Source organism: Cajanus cajan, chromosome 8 (assembly GCF_000230855.2).
Source record: "Cajanus cajan strain Asha chromosome 8, NIPB_CcT2T_4, whole genome shotgun sequence".
Classification (NCBI taxonomy): Eukaryota; Viridiplantae; Streptophyta; class Magnoliopsida; order Fabales; family Fabaceae; genus Cajanus; species Cajanus cajan.
Window position 1 is genome coordinate 2853802 of NC_138524.1, and position 20968 is coordinate 2874769.

Consider the following 20968-nt stretch of genomic DNA (forward strand, 5'->3'; position numbering starts at 1 on the left):
TCTTTTTGTGTTCTTGCGCGTGTAGTTTTGGTTATCATATGGAAGTATTAAATTTGGTTCAGGAATAGAATTAAGTGACAATATGTTTAATAGGTCATCTCAAGCCAATATGTTTAAAGTATCAATCTAACTCGTCTAAGGTTGATTAAGGTCGATAAGCAGGTTGGCCTTATTTCAACAACTGATATGTCCTATATATTTAAAAGTCTACTTTAACTTAAAAATTTGTTTAAGTGACATGTATCATACAACTTAAAATATGAGAAATTATTAAGAAATTCAATACTATCAAATGTTATGATTTCAATTAATTATTACATGACAGACATTTATATGATTTTCAGCTGATGAGAAAAAATTAATAATATTTAATTACATGTCATATAAAAAATTATTAATGGATTTAATATAATATTATTATAATATAGTTAAAAAAATATTATATATTATATATTAATATAACGAAAAGAAATTTATTAACTCTTGCACCAATCTGGCTGTTGAGTTAGTAAACTCAATTTAGGGCACGAAACATTGAGATGACATTTAAATAACATGTTTGGTACCAACGATGTTGGCATACCACATTAGCTAAAGTGATACTATATTGATTAAAGGCCCAAAATCAAAAAAGATAAATTCAGTTATACATTTACAACGCATAAATTGCAACAGATATCTTATTCACAAATAAAATAGTTCAATCTCAAGAGAGATACTAATTATAATATAAATATTAAGAGATATCAAGAGAATTATTTACTGACTTAAGCATCGAAATTCTTTTTACAAGTACTCTTCCCGATTGAAGAAGAAGAGAAGGCATTATATCATCAAATAAGAGAATTAGAAAGAAAGGAGATCTCGCCTAAGCATATCAACATCAAAGCTATCCCTAGCAAAAACAACTCTAAAAGTAATTATTGATAGAGTTATCCAAATTAATAGTTCAGCATAAAATTTCAACAATTCAACGATTAAATTAAATATTCATAATGAATAGATCAAGTTTAAATTTTTTTGCAAAGCTTTAAATAAGATGGTTTATCGGAAAAATACATTCTAAAAAACTTAAACCTATCTTTTTTAATAAACAGACCAAATCATAAGCTCCTAATAGATTGTCCAACCTATTTTCACTCATAATAATATGTTATCTCAAGTCAAAATGGTGAATCAATACAAATCATACAAGATTGATTAAAATCAATATCACTCAAACATATTATATATTTATAAAGTAAATTACTAAACCATATTTTAGCCCAAAATAAAGCTATCATATTACTACACCAAAATATGGTAATAATACTTTTGTGAGAAGTCTTTGGTTTTGTGCCAAGAAATCAAGTCCATCTCAAATTCTTATATATACAACCAATATAATTTGTACAACAATTTATACAATATTATCTTTTGTATTTATCTTTATTTATAATTAAGTAATATACTGAGCTATGTGATTGAGAAAAATAAAAATTATTTACAAATATATCGTACGTGTATCAATACTCGTTAAAAGACTACATCAAAGTCTAGAGACTTCAAACCCAGTCTCATGTGGAGTGTATTTCAGCGAATGTTGCATAAAGGTTGATCAAAGTCAGTTATCTCATTTAAGAAGCATGACTAAATAAATTGACCAAAACAAATGTTTCAAATTGTATTCCTATTTCGGATTTGCAAATTGTCAAAATTAGCAAGTTGTATATTATTTGCTGCTAACGGTCACCGGACACAACCATAGCCATAAATACTTTAAAAGCGCCCAGGCCCAGGCCCAGGCCCAGGCCTTCTAGCCACTGAATGATCCATATATTCACTTAATTTGTCAAGATAGAACAGCATTTTTTAATGTTTGTAGGCAAAAATATGAAATAAAAAGCATTCTCGTAAAAAAATAATAATAAAGGAGATGTTAACTGTCATTAAAACTACTTTTCTAACAAAATAAGTTTCATATACCCCACGTATCTATGAATAGGGTCACGAGATTTGTCATTTTGAAAGTAGTTAACATTAAACATTATTTAACACACACACATACATACATATATATATATATATATATATATATATATATATATATATATATATATATATATATATATAATGTTAAATTAATTTTTAAATTTGTCTGAGTTACATAAAAAAAATGTGAATACAAATTCATTCGTAAATTTATATATACATTATAAAAAGTGTCTAATGCCTTTTATTTTAATAGGTTATAAAATTCTAATTCCACTAAAATTTAGTTATAACTATATATTGTGTGCGTGTGATAAAATAAAACTACGATATTTGTATTGACAATTAGTAAATGTATATTTTTTTATCAATTATATTTATAATTTGGTTCATGAAAAAAGTGAGATATTAATTCGAGACTATCATATCTGGATATCTATTTCTTTAAATAATAAGTGAATGAGTAGGGACGTGATGATAGATTTGATAGTTTCTTTTTGCTAAATTATGACCTCTTTGTTTAAAAATAATAATTGTTTTTCTAAGAAAATTATATTTTGATGCATGAAATAATATTGTCGAATGAGTGTTTAATGTCTTATCATTTGCTAAGATTGCTAACTTTTTTTTTTAACATTTTGATCTAGACATATGATGATTCAACACATCATAAATAGGAGATAAGACAATAATCATATGGTCCTATATATTATAACTGTAGGAATTAATTCGTTAACATTTTTTTAGGGAAAAAATCATAAAAAATAGTACCAAATATAAAAACTATTTTGTAATTTAACCTTTTTGTAGTATGGAATTAATCTTTTCGATAATCTTGAGTTGCCTGAGGAAAGAACTAGCTAATTAATAAGTTGCATGAATCACAGGGGCCTATTGGAAAAATTTTGTTAAATTGCATGAAATCTTTGATTTTATTTTAATCAGTATGATAAATATATTTCGTATCTTTATATATTATTTATAAAAAAAAAAAAAAAAAAAAAAAAAAAAGTTAAGTAATAAAGGTAATCAAGAATTTGAGTCATTAGATAAAATTAACTTATTTGAATAGTAATATGAGTGGTTAATTTTTAATATTATTTTTATCATTTAAAGATTCAAGGAAAAATTGTCTAAAAAATGAAAAAACGAATATCGACCCATATATCTTCTTTATATATATATAAATTATCACTATCATAAAAAAAATTAATTTATCACATTGATAATAGATTTTAATCACCTTATAGCATATCTAGTCATGTATAATTCTTCTTGTCAATGACAATCTAGCATAATTTTTACTTCTATACTCTAGTTTAATTTTAATTTTATGAAACGATTATTGTAAAAATAAAAAATAAATAACCATGCCATGAAATCTTTCGACTAAAAGTCAAATATTAATTTCTCAAGATGCAAATATTTGTATAAAGAGTTAACTTATTTCTAAAGATGTTTTTCCATAACTATCAAATTAAAGATTAAATTTATAACGACCTATTTAATAACATAATTAGAGATTTATATACTCATCTAATTAAAACTCACATTGAATATGATTTTTCTAGTAATTATTAAAAAATATAGGATTTATCATAATATATAATAATTTGATGAGTCTATTTCAATTAAATTCTTTCTTGGCAAAGTATTCCCAATCTATGTCAACTAATCTAAATGTCAATTTTTGAGGGAACAATTTTACACACTTTATATATATTTAAGAGAATTAACTCTCTGAAGTGATAGAAGCCAAGTAGTTAGACTTCTTTATAGGGATATTTGGGTCCGGAAGCACCTATGTACCTACCATTATATTATAAATTTATAATTCAAATATTATAATTATCGAGGGCACGAGGCTAAAGAAAATAGAGAAAAAAGTTCTACACGATCCACGGTTCAGATTGATGGAGCATATTTTCAGCCTCATACAGTTGCAGCACAGTATCACGCCCCTCAAGTATGTATATTAGTATATAGTTTACACATTGGCACGTCCAAACGTGAGAACCTCTTCGTACTTCCGAATGACACCTTTGTCCAATGTCAACTCCTACGTGATGGCTACCACCTATTCACAAACCGTTTTTCTTTCTTCTTCTTCTTGTTATATATATATATAAGAATTTAGATTGCAATGCATGCATAAGGGAAACAAACCTTGGTTTATATTATATGGTCACATTTTTCTAGTTTCCCTGAGGCTGCAAATTAACCATCATGAACATGAAGAACTTGAGCATCTCTTTGTGCATGCTTCTCATAGCTCTTGTGCGCTTAGGTGTTAGTGCACCCTCTAACTTCAACTATGGTGAAGCCCTTGACAAGAGTTTGATGTTCTTTGAAGCACAAAGGTCTGGTAAGTTACCACTTCAGCAACGAGTCAAGTGGCGTGGTGATTCTGGTCTCCAAGATGGTTTACAGCAAGGAGTGAGTCCCCATGAGAACTCTTTTTTTTTTTTTTTTTTTAAATTTTGGATTTGATCTAAGTCAGTCTTTTAAGAGTAAAGTAGTACATTTGATCGTCATTCCATGCTCAAACTGAGAATCGAATTCCGATCCTCAGTTAAAGACCACAAGTGGCGAACCACATCTACTAACTACTTTGGTCCCCATGAGAACTCTTTAGATATATTCAAGAGTCGCAATGTTATTGGTTTAGCTTGAGTCATCCATGGATATTTTGTGTTTTCATTTTTGTTGTTGTGTGGTGATGTTCAGGTAGACCTGGTGGGTGGTTATTATGATGCTGGTGATCATGTGAAGTTTGGGTTGCCAATGGCCTACAGTGTCACATTGCTTTCATGGGGAGCCATTGAGTTCAGCAAGGAAATCACAGACTTGAACCAAATAGGACACACATTATGGGCCATTAAATGGGGAACTGACTACTTTATCAAAGCACACACTCAGCCTAATGTTCTTTGGGGACAGGTAAGCAAGTGCAACAGACAGGGACCGAGTTCTTTTGGTCGGTCACCAATTTTCATCTGCCTAAATTAATGATTATAGTACTATATACACAAGTTTCCTAATTAAGACCATTTAAGTTTTTCTTTATTGTTTGACAACATTGCCATTATTTTTCATTATTACTCTACTTCAAATCTACATACTTATCATTTGGTTTAACAACTGTTTAGATAAACTTCCCTATAACTACTTAAAACCAACTACTACAACTTTTATTGAAACTATTTTATCTTTTTTTAATTCAGGTGAACAAGATGATAACTTATGTAAGAAATTTGATTATTTTCTTCTATTGAAAAGGTTATTCAAACAAGACAGAAATTGATGAACAAAAACAGACTTAATCATACATGATGAAACTTATTAAGAGTCTATTTGGATACAAACTTTATAGAGCTTTTGAGAACTTTATTAGAAAATACTTTTTTATTTTTAGTAGAGAAAATTCCAAAAACTCTTTCAGGCTTATATCCAGGCTCTAACAGCTCTTCAAAAGTATTATTACTTTGGTTGAATGTTAAGTATGCCTATTTTAATGTAAGATATTTCTTTGCTGTGAGAAATTTCAGGTGGGTGATGGAGTTTCTGATCATTACTGCTGGGAGCGTGCTGAAGACATGACGACTTCAAGAGGTGCCTATAAAATTGATGAACAACACCCTGGCTCAGATCTGGCAGGTGAAACTGCAGCTGCATTGGCTGCTGCAGCTATAGCTTTCAGGCCCTACAACTCCTCCTACTCTAGCTCCCTTCTAGTTCATGCAAAACAGGTGAGCATCCACATTGATTGATTAAAAATCATTTATAATACATGACATTGAAAGGGAAATTGAGTGTGGGGTAAATATTTAAAAATAAGGAGTACAAATCTCAAAACACAACTTGGTATTCAATTCTCTATTGATGAAGGCTAAATAACTGTATATTACATCACAACAAGAAACAGGTGATGCACTGACAGTGTGAAATCATTTATAGTAATTTATTGACTTTTATAATAAATAAGTAAAAGGTCATGCCAACAATGAAATTTGATTAGTTGATAGTGTAAAATTATCTTACACTGTCTGTGTGTGACTATTAAACTCATACACAAATCTTTTTCATATTTTACACTCAAAGGAGTTGTTGAACTTGTTATTGATGTTCTGTGTGTTGCAGCTCTTCACATTCGCAGATAGGTTCAGAGGTCTCTATGATGACTCCATATCAAATGCTCAGCAATTTTATACTTCGTCTGGTTACTCAGTGAGTAAACATTGCTCTATTTGCCTTTACTTTTATAAGTATCCAATCAAGTCAAACTCATACGGTCCTGTGTAGGATGAATTGTTGTGGGCTGCGGCTTGGCTGCACCTAGCAACTGGTGATGAATACTACCTAAAGTATGTGGTGGACAATGGTGTGTATATGGGTGGAACTGGCTGGGCAGTAAAAGAGTTCTCTTGGGACAATAAATATGCTGGTGTGCAGATCCTCCTATCAAAGGTAATTATTTATGACATCATTTTTTTTTCTGCTTTTTAGCCACTTAATTTAAATCCATTTCATGTTCTCAAAGTATAATATCTATATTTGAAGATAGTTTTGTTTCAAGACAAAGTGATATAAGGTGCATTTAACCAATTATGGTTCAAAGAATGATACAATAAATGGTTAAACCAAATTTGCAGGTATTGCTAGAAGGAAAGGCTGGTTCTTACGCTGCTACACTAAAGCAATACCAGGCTAAGGCTGACTATTTTGCCTGCGCCTGCTTGCAAAAGAATGATGGTTACAATGTCCAGAAAACTCCAGGTTAGATGCCAAAGTACAACATTTAGCAACCACTTCAACTCCTAGTCAAATGGATTTTAAAGAAGCACTCATGGAAAAATCATTTTGTTTTGTTTCTGCTTACCAGGTGGCTTGCTATACGTGCGTGAATGGAACAACATGCAGTATGTTTCTTCTGCTGCATTTCTCTTAGCAGTTTACTCTAATTATCTCTCAGAAAACAGAGCACAGCTCAACTGTCCAGATGGACAAATTCAGCCTCAGGAGCTCCTCAGTTTTGTTAAGTCACAAGTATGTATTGGAATCTGCCCTTCCCTGGTTGATCATGTGTCATAGTTAAACGAAACTTAGAAGCAATTTTGTAGGTATATTTTATGTTCTCCGATCAAAATTAGAGTTTCATCTCATCTCACTAATTAGTGTAACAAAGGCTTGTATTAAAAATCAATATAGGTTATCAGAGTAAAACACTAATTTTAATTGGACAACAGCCCCAAAAACACCTACAAAATGTATCTAATCTAAGTATTGTTCATCATCATGGTTTAATGTGACTAGTAAACTAAAACTTGAATTTTGATTTACACAGGCTGACTATATCCTTGGTAAAAACCCAGCGGATATGAGCTACTTGGTAGGATATGGACCAAAATATCCTCTTTATGTTCATCACAGAGGGGCTTCCATTGCTTCAATCTTTTCTCTTCACAATGAGGTTGGCTGCACCCAAGGATTTGAGACATGGTATAACCGTGCTCAGCCAAATCCTAATGTCATCTGTGGTGGCCTCGTGGGTGGTCCTAATAAGAATGATGACTTCTCTGATGATAGATCCAATTATGAGCAAACTGAGCCTACACTTTCAGGTTCTGCTCCTCTTGTAGGCATCTTCGCTAAACTGCAGAGTTTATATGGTCAAATAGGTGAAGGTGAGGGATGACCACCATTCTAAGCTAATCTGCTCTGTTGTCTTCCTCTTCCTCTATGAAGTCTCAATCATTTTCTCTTGTCACAGGTTACACCCATAATGGATCACCAGTTCCCCAGCAAAAAACACCTGGTGAGTATTATAGAACATGTTCAGTTTCATGTCCCATATGTGATTTTTCCCGTTTACTCAAGCTAATACTTGTAGCTTTCATGCTTTGTAACATAATTGAGAAGCTGATTGGATACAAGCTTATAAGAATTTCTTTACTAGAAAAAATTCTTTATTTTCATCAGAGAAACTCTCAAAAAATATTTCTAACTTGTATTCAAACAGACTCTGAAGTGATTTCTAGTTCTTCACCGAATTTTCCAGACAAGCATATAATAAACTTGGACAAAGTTTAAAAGAGTCTAAACCTTGTTTTTAGAAAGTTTATGCTCATGCAGCCTTTGCACTACTAAACTAACTAACTTCTATTGCCTTCAAAGGTACAAACCCGGGGAAAACAACAGTGTCTGAAATATCAGAAGGTGATATCCAAATCTAACTATCGTTGCTTTCCAATTTTTTATTTTTATTTTTTGAAAACACTGGCCTAAGAATGGTGAGGTTATATTGCAGGTGCCCCAGTTGAATTCCTTCACTCAATTAGCAGCTCATGGAATGTTGGAGGTGCAACTTATTACCGTCACAGGGTGATAATCAAGAACACTTCTTCAAAGCCAATCTCAGATCTTAAGTTGGTGATTAAGGATCTCTCAGGCACTTTATGGGGCCTCTCTCCAACAGAAGAAAAGAACACCTATGAACTTCCCCAATGGCACAAAGTCTTGAATCCTGGCTCCGAGTGTATTTTTGTATATGTACAAGGAGGACCCCAGGCTAAAGTATCGATCAAAAGCTTCCATTGATCATTTGTAGAGGCCACATTCACAAAAGGCACATTTTTCCACAAGAGTAATTGACAGTTAAACTTCTGCCGCTCCATGATTGTAATTTTGTAATATCAACTTGTCAATCAAGTCCATACCCACTTAAAATATTTGTAATATCAGTTTCTCAAGCTTTCCTGTTTGATTCTACAAACAATCAAACATGTGAAAAAAGGTCATTTATGAAATTAAAATCTTATACAAAAAGGATATATATCTTTGTTTGCCAAGGAAAAAGTATTCAATAGAAAACCCCGACAATGTGGAAAGAAATACACACGCGGGTGCAAAAATATACAAGAGCTTATGCTATAGTATTTGCTTGCAGCGAGTTGTTAAGGTACCATGATCTTAAAGTTCTAGTAGTCAACAATCATAACTTCCTGACACGTCGATAATATTTTGAGCTCAAACGTAATTACATGCAGATTAGGAGTTTGTTTGTTTCAAAGTTTAAAATTTTATTTCTATAAATGTGAATTTGACAAAATATTCATGTTTATTATGAGCTTTAAAAATTATAAAATATTGTTTTATGTCCAAGAAAGTAATAACATACTATTTTACTTATTTTTATCCTCATGGTTGGGAATAAAAAAGTCAAATTCTCGTAAGAATAAGAAAAGTTAACTTCTAATCCAATTATAACCTTTACTGCTTCACCTATTTTATATCCTAATAATCATTTTGAATTTTAAAAAAAATCATAAAAATATTAAAATCTAACCACATATTTTGAATTTACTCGGGAATATTTATAGTATTTTCTAAACCATCTAGAATTTTCGGAAACATGATGCACGACTCACGGGAACATCTTTATTTCCAATGTATATCTCAAATGAGCATAGATCAATGCAAAGATTCTTACATTCATAATCATATGACCTGCATTTCTACCACATTGCAAAAATAAATGTTCAAAAGTCGTGAGGCAAACTCAGAAAAATAGCCTACAAAAAGCAAAGCAAATGCTCAAAGTGGATCCTGCACTGTCTTGGTTAGGAATGAGGAAGGGAAGCAGAATTTGGATATGGCTACATTGAAACAAAAATATTGCCATTGCTACGCTAATTCATGTGACACTAGCTTTTGTGAGGTAGCTTCCACTTAATGCTGGTCCTTGGGAATGTCAAGATCTTTAAATATTGGACTGTCAACTCCAACACCCATAGCATTCAGACCATTGTCAACATATAGAACAGTGCCGGTGATGGCAGATGCCAAAGGTGATGCTAAGAAGGCAGCTGCACTGCCAACCTCATCTGTTGCACAAAATTACAACTCAGTTGTGCAAATAATCATGGATTGAAAATGGAACATGTACATTACAAGGAATAATTCCGATGAAAATGTTACCTGCTGATAGTTCTTTCTGTAGAGGTGCATTGGCTGATGAGTAATCAATCATCATATCAATGAATCCAATAGCCTTTGCAGCACGACTTCTCAGTGGACCTGGGGGCGAAGATACAATGTGTCAACATGTTGATCAAAAGTACTAAGTTCCATGCAAACAACCAACATCCTTGGAGAATAGTTAGCTTTAACAAAGATGAAATTATAAGCAGTTGATGAGAGACAAATACGAAATAGCAAAAACACTCGATCTAAAAGAAAAAATTTCCACTTTGTTTTATTGTAAGGAAGACTTGATTCATGCTAATTAAACAGTGAGATGATGGTGTGAAAATTCAAACCAAGTCCAAATATAGGTGCCCGAATGAACAGCTAATTGTTAATACTTAACAAAACAGATGCCTTAGAATTTGTTTAAAGAATTTAAGACATCCAGAGTATTTGATAGAATTCTGCACATCCGTGGGATAAAAGATCAAAATTTTCAGACTAAGCCCATTGTACAAATGTCACATACAAAGCAAGACGCCCATTTCTCCCTACCACCCTGTCTTCCGCATTAAGAAATCATAGCAAATGAAAGCCCATTAAGCAGACAAGGAGCTTAGAAAAATTCATTAATTTGGATAAAAAAGAGAAGTCGCCAATACCAGCAGATATAGTATTGACTCTGATTTTGCGCTTTCTTCCTGCTTCAAAAGCAAGCACCTGAAGAGGCGTGAAATATGATGTAATTAAAAAGAAAAGTGAAAATGGAGCACATCTAAGTCAGTCTGTGAATGGTGAGTTTCGTTTTCTTTTTTTTTGGCGGGGAGTTGAAGCTTACTCGAGTATCACTCTCCAGTGCAGCTTTTGCAGAACTCATACCACCACCATATCTGTATCATTATTTAGATCATGAATATAGTCTAAAATTATGGAACATAGCATATAAGGACTTTTAATGGCATAACCAACATACCCAGGAATGATCCTCTCTGAAGCAATGTATGTCAGGGAGATTGAAGATCCACCTAAAAATAAATCATAAAAGTAAAAGATAAAATGATAAGCAAAAGTAGGAAATAATATAATGGATGCCCTGTTAAATAAGAGACATGCCTGGGTTCAAGATTGGAAGAAAATGCTTGAGTAAAGAAACATAGGAGTAACTAGATGCAGATATTGCAGCAAGATATCCACTCCGAGATGTCTCCAACAATGGTTTGGTCACCTATAACAGAGTTAACTTCTTATTAAAGCCAAATATCAAACACACAAAGGAATTTCAATGCTTATTAATGTATTTATCATACCTCTGGTCCATTGGCAAGTGAGTGCACAAGGATATCTATGCTGCCAAAGTCTTCCTTAACAGATTCAGCAACTTCCTGAAAAGTAAAGCAATGAACAAAAGATATAACAAAGCCAACTTAAGCAGTCAGGCATGAGTCAGGACAGCTTGAGACACAGTTCATATTATTATTAATAAACACCACTACACACTTAATACTTCATTAGAATAGTAGGGTTCTGCAACTCCCAGAAGAAAAAAGAATATCATACACTTAACTACCCAAATGAAAAGACACTTACTATTAAAGAATAATCTCTTAAAAGTAATGTAGATTCAGGTTTGGTCAGGCAAAAAAGGTAGAAATTAGAGAATGGGAAAAAAAAACTCCCAGATTAGACATATTTGGTAATACCGACATTGAGAACATAAGAAGTAAGAAAAGTAGTTGAATGGTTTATGTAAAGTTCTTACTCAAAAATAAAGGGTCACGTGATTGCCATAACTGCTATTCATACATAAAGTCCAACATGGCATGAAATAAATTAGTTAAAAAGTAATAATATTATATCAAACTTGTAACTTCTAAGCTTCAGCCTTAAAATACAATTTACAATATATAAACAGATCATGCCTTCACATCTACAAGAGAGGAAAGAAGAAAGACAACTAAAATATGTAAGAGTAAATGAAAATACATTTTTAATTCAGGGTTGGTTTCATAAAAATGAAAAACAGAAGAAAAATATTTCAAACTTTTTTTGTTTGTTTTGGGGGTGTCAAACACACTACAGCATGTAACACCATACCAGAGTAACCAGACTAGTTCCTTTGTCCAGCCAAAGGAAAGTCTACTGAAGTCAGTCTAGCAGAAAAATAAGCAATATACTTTCAGCACTGAATTCCACCTTTAACCCACAAGTACATTATTTGAAATTTTTATCCAAGATGGCAGCCAAGTGATAATTTTAACCATATAAAATTTAGTGTATATACCTGAACTGTCCATTTGGCGGATCCTGCGTAGCGCTTGTTTGTTTTTATCTATACAATTGTCCAAAACAAAAAAAAACCATGAGGATAAAAATTCTGACATGAATGTACTCCATATCTTTGTAAGAAAAGAGAAACTAGGCATCTCTTATTTACATCTTCTGGCACATCATCAGGACTGTCAAAAACTGCATCCAATGGATAAACTTTGGTAATCTCCATTAGCGAACCATCTGGTAATCTGGAAAACATAGTTTCTTATTAGTAGAGCATCACATAGTCTAACAAACAAAATCAGCAGCAGTATTTAACATCGTACATGCGTGATCCATCAAACTTTCCACGTCGTAGGCTGGACTCAAAAATATTCAGAGCCTATAGAAATGATTCACAATTAATAAATGTATCAGCACAAAAGAACTGGAAAACATATGCAGCGGAGGGGGAGTGAGGCTTTGCTCCAAAAGTCAGCAGACAGAACCTCGTGAATTAGTATATCAACTGATAGGTACCCTTTTTTACCAAAATAAATAAATAACTTACAGGTACCCATGTGCCAACAAGAATTTCAGCTCCTGCTGCAGCAAGAGATTTTGCAATTGCCCATCCATATCCATTGTCATCAGCAACACCAGCAATAAAAGCCCTTTTACCTACAAACAATGCTATTTTCAGTAAACTGATCCTTGTTCACATCCTCTATGACAGTAAAATCCATATGTATGAAAAGAACCAATCAAATTACATGATTCAATAAGAAAACTCACTTATTTTTTTTATGAATTTATCAACAAAAAACAGATAAATCTGACTATTAGCTTGCCATTCATGTTATGTATTGAACTATTATGCAAATGGGCCTCAGTAGCAAATGCCAACTTTCAATAGTATTTTACAGCTGAGTAAGCACATGTTTAATTCTGCATGCTGACTTGTACACCAATTCAGGGCTAAGTATACTTTGAAATAATTGCAGTAAACAGGGAATGAGATGGCCAAGTTGTCAGAAATTTAACACTTCTTCCAAAACTTTGATAAGACATCATTGAGACAGATATGTAAATAAAAACATAATATCAAGAAGGAGCATCAGAGAAAATGAACAATACCTTTCAGATCAATGGCCAATCCTGAGACTGGACTATCTGCACTAGTATCAGACATAGCCTTTGTGACACTTTTGACAGATCTTATGGATGATGATGCGAAGCCCCGATGGAAAGGTTGCACTGATGCAACATGACATGCACTTGCAAGTTTATTCCATGATGCCAGCTTGGACTTGCCACCAAGAACCACAGTGCCTGCATCTGCAATCTTTTGTGATGAAGGAACACATGATCTTGACATTGCAATTTGCAAGCCAGAAAATGATGTTGTTGCCATATTTGATGTGTGAAGTATGGCAGAAGAAACCCTAAATCTACATAAGGAAACTAGCATCAATAGTTAAAAAATAAAAAAATTAAAAACTACAGATAAGACTTTACTGATGTCATATTTTTTCAAATCCAATACTTAAAAGTTAAACATGACATAGAGAAACCGGAAGTTCCGGTTACTAACAGCTTGATTACAAAATAGAGACAAGACAATTGAGTATGTCCAAGTGATTATCAGTTAAATTCACTGTATAATTTAAATGTTTCACCGAGCAAACAGTTTGAACTAAAATTAACACAAAGAAATACTAAATTAATCACTCAAGATAATTAAAATTATTCCAAATTATGAAAGTCATCAAGAATAAATATAAATATACAAAACAATTAACCAATTGAACTGTTACTTCTGAGTTCTACAAATCGTAGCTAAAAATATTTCCTTCATATGCTTTAACAAGAACCCAAAAAAAAAAAAAAAAAAAAAAAAAACCAATGCCATCTGAGACAAGAGAACAAAACATTATAAATCTCACGAAACCAGCTGCATCAATGGGACATTAAAAGGCTTAGCTAGTACTCTGGAGTTCAGAACAAGTAAAACAAACAATAGCAAATTATTTTAACTAGCATGTTGAATTTATCTTTAAAACCCTCCTTGTGAATGCTAAACCCCTTTACAGCGGCACTCCACAAAACCATTAATCTGAACATCTTGATACAAATATGGGGCAGAATAACCGAGAACCACTCATAAAAAATACACAAATTCTGTAATGTTGAGTCATCTATTAGTCATTTAGTCAAACCATTTTTAAATCTCCACTTTCCACTAAAAGGTAACTGAACCATAAGGACAATAAAGCTTGGTCCAGTACACAATGCAGCAAAATGCACCTCGAATCAGTAAAAAGACCACGACTTTAGCTCATATTCCGCCGATCCAGCAACATTCTTACGCATACCGAATAAATCTACATTTGTTACTAAAACCCCACAAACCTTTTCACATGAAAGTCCAGTAATTGAGCAAGTAAAGGACATAAAGGCGAGAAGGGGTTACCTGATGGAAGAGAAAAGAGCCAATGTGAGGATTTGGAAAGAGTAAATAAATGGGGTTTTGGGTTTTTATGGATAGATAATGAGAGTTAAGAGTGAATGAGATTGAGAAGAAAACGATGCCTAGTTTTAGCTGTAGCGGCTGCAGGATGCAATAGTTTAGTTGGAAACTTTGGAATTGTCGAAACTATAGAACAAGGTTTGGTTTGTTTGTATAATCAGTTACAGACGGCACGGGCACGTGCAAAGCAAGTGTAGGTCTCTCTCATCATTTTAGGTATGTTTGGGATGGTTTTACATTTAAATTTCAAAAACTAGTGTAGTAATATTTTGTTTTAATTACTCTTTTTTGGCATAGTTTCATAGCTTTCACATTTCAGATCCTAAACTAAAAATGTTTTCTTTTTATTTCTATACATACCATTTTTGTTTTTTAAGTTTAAGTTGTCAAACTAAATGATAAAGTTTATAAAATTATAAAAATTACAAAGAAAAAAAATAACATGTATAGAGATTAAAATATATTATATTTAATTATATGAACTAAAAAATAAATTTGATTAAACTATATGACTTAAAAAAGTAATTAAACAAGACAGAAATTCATAAAAAAGTGAAAGTTAACTACTAAACTTTTGAAGATTTTCAACAACATCACTTATCTCTTTCACATTACAAATCTGAATAGAAAGATGTGAAGTATTATTCGGATTTGATTTTAAATCCTAACTAGTAAATAAAATAATGTGTCACCCTTATGAAACCTGATATAATAATTTGTGACATGTGCATTAATTAAAATTATAAATTTTTATATTGTTATGATAAATGTGTATCTCAATATTTTAATTTTATATAAATATGTGTTAGTATATATATTTGAAAATATGGTGTCAAAATATATATTTGAAAATATAAATAAATTATGAATATTAGTATATAATTTTATATATACCCGTGATTTATATCATTTTATTTTTTATAAATGGTTGTTTTAAAAACATATTAATAATAAAAATATTTTAAATTATATTTTGTAATTATTAATTTTAAAATAATTTTTTTTAAGAACAAGCATATGTTTTTATAAAAAGAAAAAATTAATAACATTAATTATTATAGATTTTTCTATAAAAAAAAGTATTAAGTAATATAGATATTTTTTTACAACACTTACTTTTTTTTTGCAACCATATTATTGGTATTAAATATCCGTCAACTTCACCGATGACTAATCTCTGTCAAATGACTTGATTGACTATTTTTAGTATATATTTTCTTTCAACTACGTTTTTTCATACACAATTTAAAACTTTACTTAAAGGATTTAATTCAATATCACTCAAATAAAAAATATATAAAGATAAATTGATCACATACATAATAATTTTGTTTTATAATTAATTATTTGTTACTCATTGTGCATTTATAATTTAACATAATTAATCTCGCGTAAAAAGTTAATGTTTATCATATATAGTTAACATATATCTTGTATTTTGAAGAAAAATGATATATATCATAGATAAATTGTCAAATTACCTACTCTTTGTAGTCCTTAAGCTCAAGGAGTTAAACCCCAAGCGTGTGATTCAGCGGTAGGGGTTGATTCACGCTTAAGCAATGTCAGGGGTTCGAATCCTGTTTTGTGTATGCAGCCGCGTTAAATCTTGGGGCCAGCTATCCCATCCTTAGGTGTCTCCAACGTAACGAGGAGATTAATCACTGCTGTCGTTTTAGTTGAAGCAACAGACACTCCAACACATGTCAAAAATCATAAAGATATAAAGTATGAGTTACATCAAGTTTAGCAATCAAAGTAAAGAAAGATTAAACATCAAATACACAAGCGTTAACATTTGAATGAATCAATTATTATTTATATTTTTTGTGTGATTTAATCAGAATTTATCTTGATTAAAAAATTATACAACTGTGTTGTAATTTTTATATTATTTTAAAAATAAATTAAAGTTATTATCTTTTATATATTTCTTTTATTTATTTTAAATATAAAGTGATATTATCTTTATTGTTAATTTTTTTTATGTATTATATTTATAAAGGGATAAAATATGTCTTTGATCCCTTAACACTTTTCAAGTTTAGTCACAAATTTTCAATTTATTTTTACTCTTTTGATTTAGAGATGCACTTCTTTCGATTTTTAAAGTTAGTTATATAATAATTTATAATAAATGATGATATAAAAGGAAATTAAATGAAAAATATAGTATATTTATTTTAGATTTGTTAACATTGTTATTTCTTTTGTGAAATAAAATGTTATTTTTTATTAAATATTTAATATATTATTTAATCTACAAACTTTATAGAATTTTTAATTAGATTGATAAACAAAAAAATTGTATTTGATTCATTCACCTTATTATTTTTTGTAATCTAGTTCTTAAGACTGGAGATTTATTTTCATTTCAAATTGTTTATGTATAAGGATTTATACTTATATTTTTCGTTCAAAGCCTATGAAATGTCAGGACTAATTATGTAGTGACCAAGGGCAAATATAAATATACTTGTATGTGAGCAATTTCCTCCAGTGACTTGTATTCTTTAAATAAATTATCAAGATTCAAATCATGGTCTTAATATGAAATAAATTATGTTTGAGAAAATATTTATCTTGTACGTAGTTCTCAACGAAATATTTGTTACTATTTTTAATAATAGATGTTTCATATCAATATTATAATTATTTAAAAAATATTTATTTTTCAGATTTTTTTTGTTCAAAAAATTGTTAAAATTTATTTATTTATCCCTATTGAGAAAATTTATAGATCAATTGACAATAATCCATAACTAATTAGATTTATCACATTTGTGTAAAAATTTGTAAATATACCGTTCCAAATATAGTAAAGTTGAACAAATTTAAAAAGTCAATTATATTAAAAAAATTAATAACTATGATATTGATACGAAAAATCTATTAATAAAAGTAGTAATCAATCTTTATTGGAGATTATGAGTCACACAAAATAGATATTTCACTTCCAATATAATTTATTCCAATATTAGAAACATTATAAACTATGATTTGTCATATTATTACAATTTTTTCTCAAATGTAATTTTAATATATATAAGAATACTTTTTTTAATTACAAAAATAAAATAAAATATATATATATATATACATGACTATTAATTTATTATATAATCATATACTTATTTATCAATCAAGTTGGTACACAACTAATTATTTAAAACTCATCAATGGTCACATAAAAATAAATAACAATGAATAAAAATTATTAAATTGTGATTTAGTTGACATGAATGTAACTATTGTATAAGTTGTTTATAATTTAATATCAAATTATATATTTGAATGATTTAGTTGTGATTTTATATTATTTAAATTAATTAAAATATATTGTATATTAAATTTAGTAGATATTGATTATTATTATTATTTGATTTGTTAGTTATTATTATTTTAATTTATTATATTATATTGTTGTGTGAAGTCTTGATTTTTTAAGTGTTAAATAACTTAATTAATTTAGTAATATTATCTACAAAATTTGTAAGATGAAGGAAGTTAGAATAATAAAATAAGAATCATCACTTTCTAGGAAATCTAAGTGGTGTAGGTTTGAAGGTATAATTCATGACCATAATAACAATGAATACAGGTAAGCTAAAAGCGAATTTATTGAATATATTTTATAGACTTCAAAATGATATTGATAACTTTATTTATGAATCCGATTCCTTTATACTCTTAAAGTTAATAAAGAAAATGATAACATTTTTCATTTATACTACTTGCTTATAAAAAGGATTAAATACTTTACTTTTTTAAATTAAATTGTTAGTTTTAAACATGTCTTCTGATAAATTAATTTGTGTGTCGATTTCTTAATTAAATATGGTGCCACATGCGATAATCCATTCAAATTTTGACAAGCAACCCTCATCAATTTGATTTTAATTAAAATAATTTTTTTTATTACTGTTTACTTGTACGGTATATTTTCTTAAAATAAATATGACAGGTAAAATTTTGACCCTAACTAATAAAAAAAATTGATTTCTTATTAGTGTTGGGACTAAAGTGCCTATGTGTCAATACTTCTAATGTACTGATTACGTGTATAGCATTAATATATTTTTATTATGTTAAAATTAGTATTTGTAATTTTTCCTTGTTATCATTTAAGTGTATGTGAATTTTAGTTTAATATTGCAAATTTATAGATGTTTTTTTTTTGGTAAAGTTTTTTTTTTGGTAAAGAATTTATAGATGTTTATCTATACACATTTTTTTACTTACGGCTCTATTGTTTTATTGCAATAGTTTAAGTGTATATAAAGTATTGTTTAATACAACAATTTATTTATAAAAAAAATCATTTCATAGAATCTTGTTGTAGTAGTCTAAATAACTTTGATGATTAAACTTAAGTTAGTCAAGGCAAAAAGTATAAAGTAGCTAAGGAAAAAATCAGTTTGGTCAATTATATTGTTGATAATGTCTCTTGAAATACAACTCGTTTACATGTATATGATAAAAAATATGTATAAAAAAAAACATCTATTATATGAATATGTTTGATTTGTTAACAATTTGGTAATTATTTTTTATAAGATAGGTGTGCTATATTTCGTGGATCCAACTTATGCATATTGATTAAATCTACATTTCTAACTAAAACCCCACAAACATCCTCACAAAGAAGTCCAGTCATTGAACAAGCAAATGACATAAATGTAAGAAGGGGAAGGTGAAAGTTACAATAAATCAAAATTCTTATGCATAGTGAAATTTTAGAGAGATAAAAAATTTAAAAAATATTTATAGAATCTAAAATAAAAATTCATTCATTTTATAAATACTAAAAACATGTTTTAATCTATATACGATAAACATGTAAAATTTACGCTGTAATTATTAGTTTTAAGTTTGTTTTGATGACATTTTGCAAACATTTTTTTTTCTTCATGTATATAGTGACAAATGAGCAAAATAAAATGTCAACAAAATGAAAATAAAGTAGTTAATACTAAATATGGTTGCATCATACATTTTTTTCATATGGTTATGATGATATAAAAAAAAAAACTTATGTTAAAGACATTAATTATGTATTGTATTCGTGAAGTAATACTATCTTTATTATATATAACATTGAGTGGTATAATAATTTCATTCTTAATTAAATGAATAACACACTCCAATATATATATATATATATATATATATATATATATATATATATAGTTGAAGTTAAATGAGAGTTTATTTAGTTATATCTAATTTTTATAAGAATGGACTTAGGTCTTTATTGTCACAAAGAATACAAAAAATAAACAATGTGAACCATGGAAGAATAAAATATTGGAGACGTTGAAGGAAGTCCTAACACCACATTAAAAGTTCCCAAAGCTAGTCCTAATCAAATAATGGTCCAAACCCATATAGAGAGGGATAAAGCAAAAAAATGTCATATAATAAAAATAACACTTGCACAAATCTACTCACACCGGGCATAAGCTTCAGAACATAAAAGGAGTCAAACTTTGTGTGATATTCATAATGGTCTTAAAATTTTTTTCATATTTATTTTACTTTCATGTGTTCTCTCTTACTTGATTGACTCCAAATTCATTTTCTTATTAAGTGTTTGACAATAAATAAGAATTGATGATATAATTAGGTGATGGTGATCAATATTAAATTAATTTAAAAAAATATAAAATAAATCAAATGAGGATTAAACTAGTTAAAAACTAAAAGAAAGTTGATTTTGTTAATATAAAATGACAAATAATTATAAGCAAAAATTAATATTATTAATACCTAAAATAATTATAGTTGGAGAAACAAAAAAATGTCCAACCAACCTACTAAAATATAGTTGGGTCTAATAAATTTAGTGGTGGATCTCAATTTAGTTTCACAGGCAATTTCAATAACACTTGTTTACATTAGTACTTCTTATTTTTTTTAATGTGCGGAACATTAACAACAATCCATAAAAACATTCATTTAAATATATAGCACAAGCATCAAAATATACAATTTTTTTACATGTCTTAACTTGTTAATAAACCAAGCAATTTGTGTCATAAAAAAGTTCAATACATGATACTCTTTAAAACAGTGCTTTATCTGGTTAGAGATAAGGGGAAATAACAAAAACTTCTTCTACATGAAGCGATGTCAATATTGAAAGCTTCAAATAATCAAAAGTTGGGTGCTTTGTACAATTTTTTTAATACCCTTTTAAAAATATAAAGTGAAGATAGTAAGTTTTTCATATTTGATTTTATTAATTAAAAA

General features: G+C 29.4%; 2 protein-coding genes across 3 annotated transcripts; one reads left to right on the top strand and one right to left on the bottom strand.

The window, feature by feature from the left end:
- Window positions 1-3973: 3973 nt before the first annotated feature.
- GH9C1 (glycosyl hydrolase 9C1) lies at window positions 3974-9540 on the top strand. Its single transcript, XM_020358786.3, has 11 exons — window positions 3974-4407; window positions 4699-4911; window positions 5520-5720; window positions 6112-6198; window positions 6274-6438; window positions 6624-6747; window positions 6854-7017; window positions 7316-7655; window positions 7742-7786; window positions 8146-8187; window positions 8279-9540. Exons 1-11 carry the CDS (start codon window positions 4198-4200, stop codon window positions 8566-8568), a joined length of 1881 nt encoding a protein of 626 aa, XP_020214375.1. The 5' UTR covers window positions 3974-4197; the 3' UTR covers window positions 8569-9540.
- MOD1 (NAD(P)-binding Rossmann-fold superfamily protein) lies at window positions 9387-14879 on the bottom strand. Of its 2 annotated transcripts, none has more exons than XM_020358788.3 (13): window positions 14660-14879; window positions 13324-13631; window positions 12758-12867; window positions 12534-12589; window positions 12371-12455; window positions 12218-12265; window positions 11244-11318; window positions 11050-11161; window positions 10910-10961; window positions 10775-10826; window positions 10599-10656; window positions 9949-10047; window positions 9387-9854 (listed from the first exon to the last, which is right to left on the bottom strand). In XM_020358788.3, the coding sequence occupies exons 2-13, from the start codon at window positions 13598-13600 to the stop codon at window positions 9700-9702; spliced, it is 1179 nt and encodes a 392-aa protein (XP_020214377.1). In that variant the 5' UTR covers window positions 13601-13631; window positions 14660-14879; the 3' UTR covers window positions 9387-9699. The 2 variants fall into 2 exon arrangements, with proteins under 2 accessions (XP_020214377.1, XP_020214376.1); XM_020358787.3 differs by having other exon boundaries at window positions 13324-13637; window positions 14660-14877.
- Between the last annotated feature and the right edge of the window lie 6089 nt (window positions 14880-20968).

Coding starts and splice junctions, on each gene's coding strand:
- MOD1 (XM_020358788.3), bottom strand. CDS start 13,600: ATGGCAACAACATCATTTTCTGGCTTGCAAATTGCAATGTCAAGATCA. Junction 12,456..12,533: donor AAGTTTGATGGATCACGCAT/GTACGATGTTAA, acceptor TATGTTTTCCAG/ATTACCAGATGGTTCGCTAA. Junction 10,962..11,049: donor TCTTCCAATCTTGAACCCAG/GCATGTCTCTTA, acceptor ATTTATTTTTAG/GTGGATCTTCAATCTCCCTG.
- GH9C1 (XM_020358786.3), top strand. CDS start 4,198: ATGAACATGAAGAACTTGAGCATCTCTTTGTGCATGCTTCTCATAGCT. Junction 4,408..4,698: donor AAGATGGTTTACAGCAAGGA/GTGAGTCCCCAT, acceptor GGTGATGTTCAG/GTAGACCTGGTGGGTGGTTA. Junction 7,018..7,315: donor TCAGTTTTGTTAAGTCACAA/GTATGTATTGGA, acceptor TGATTTACACAG/GCTGACTATATCCTTGGTAA.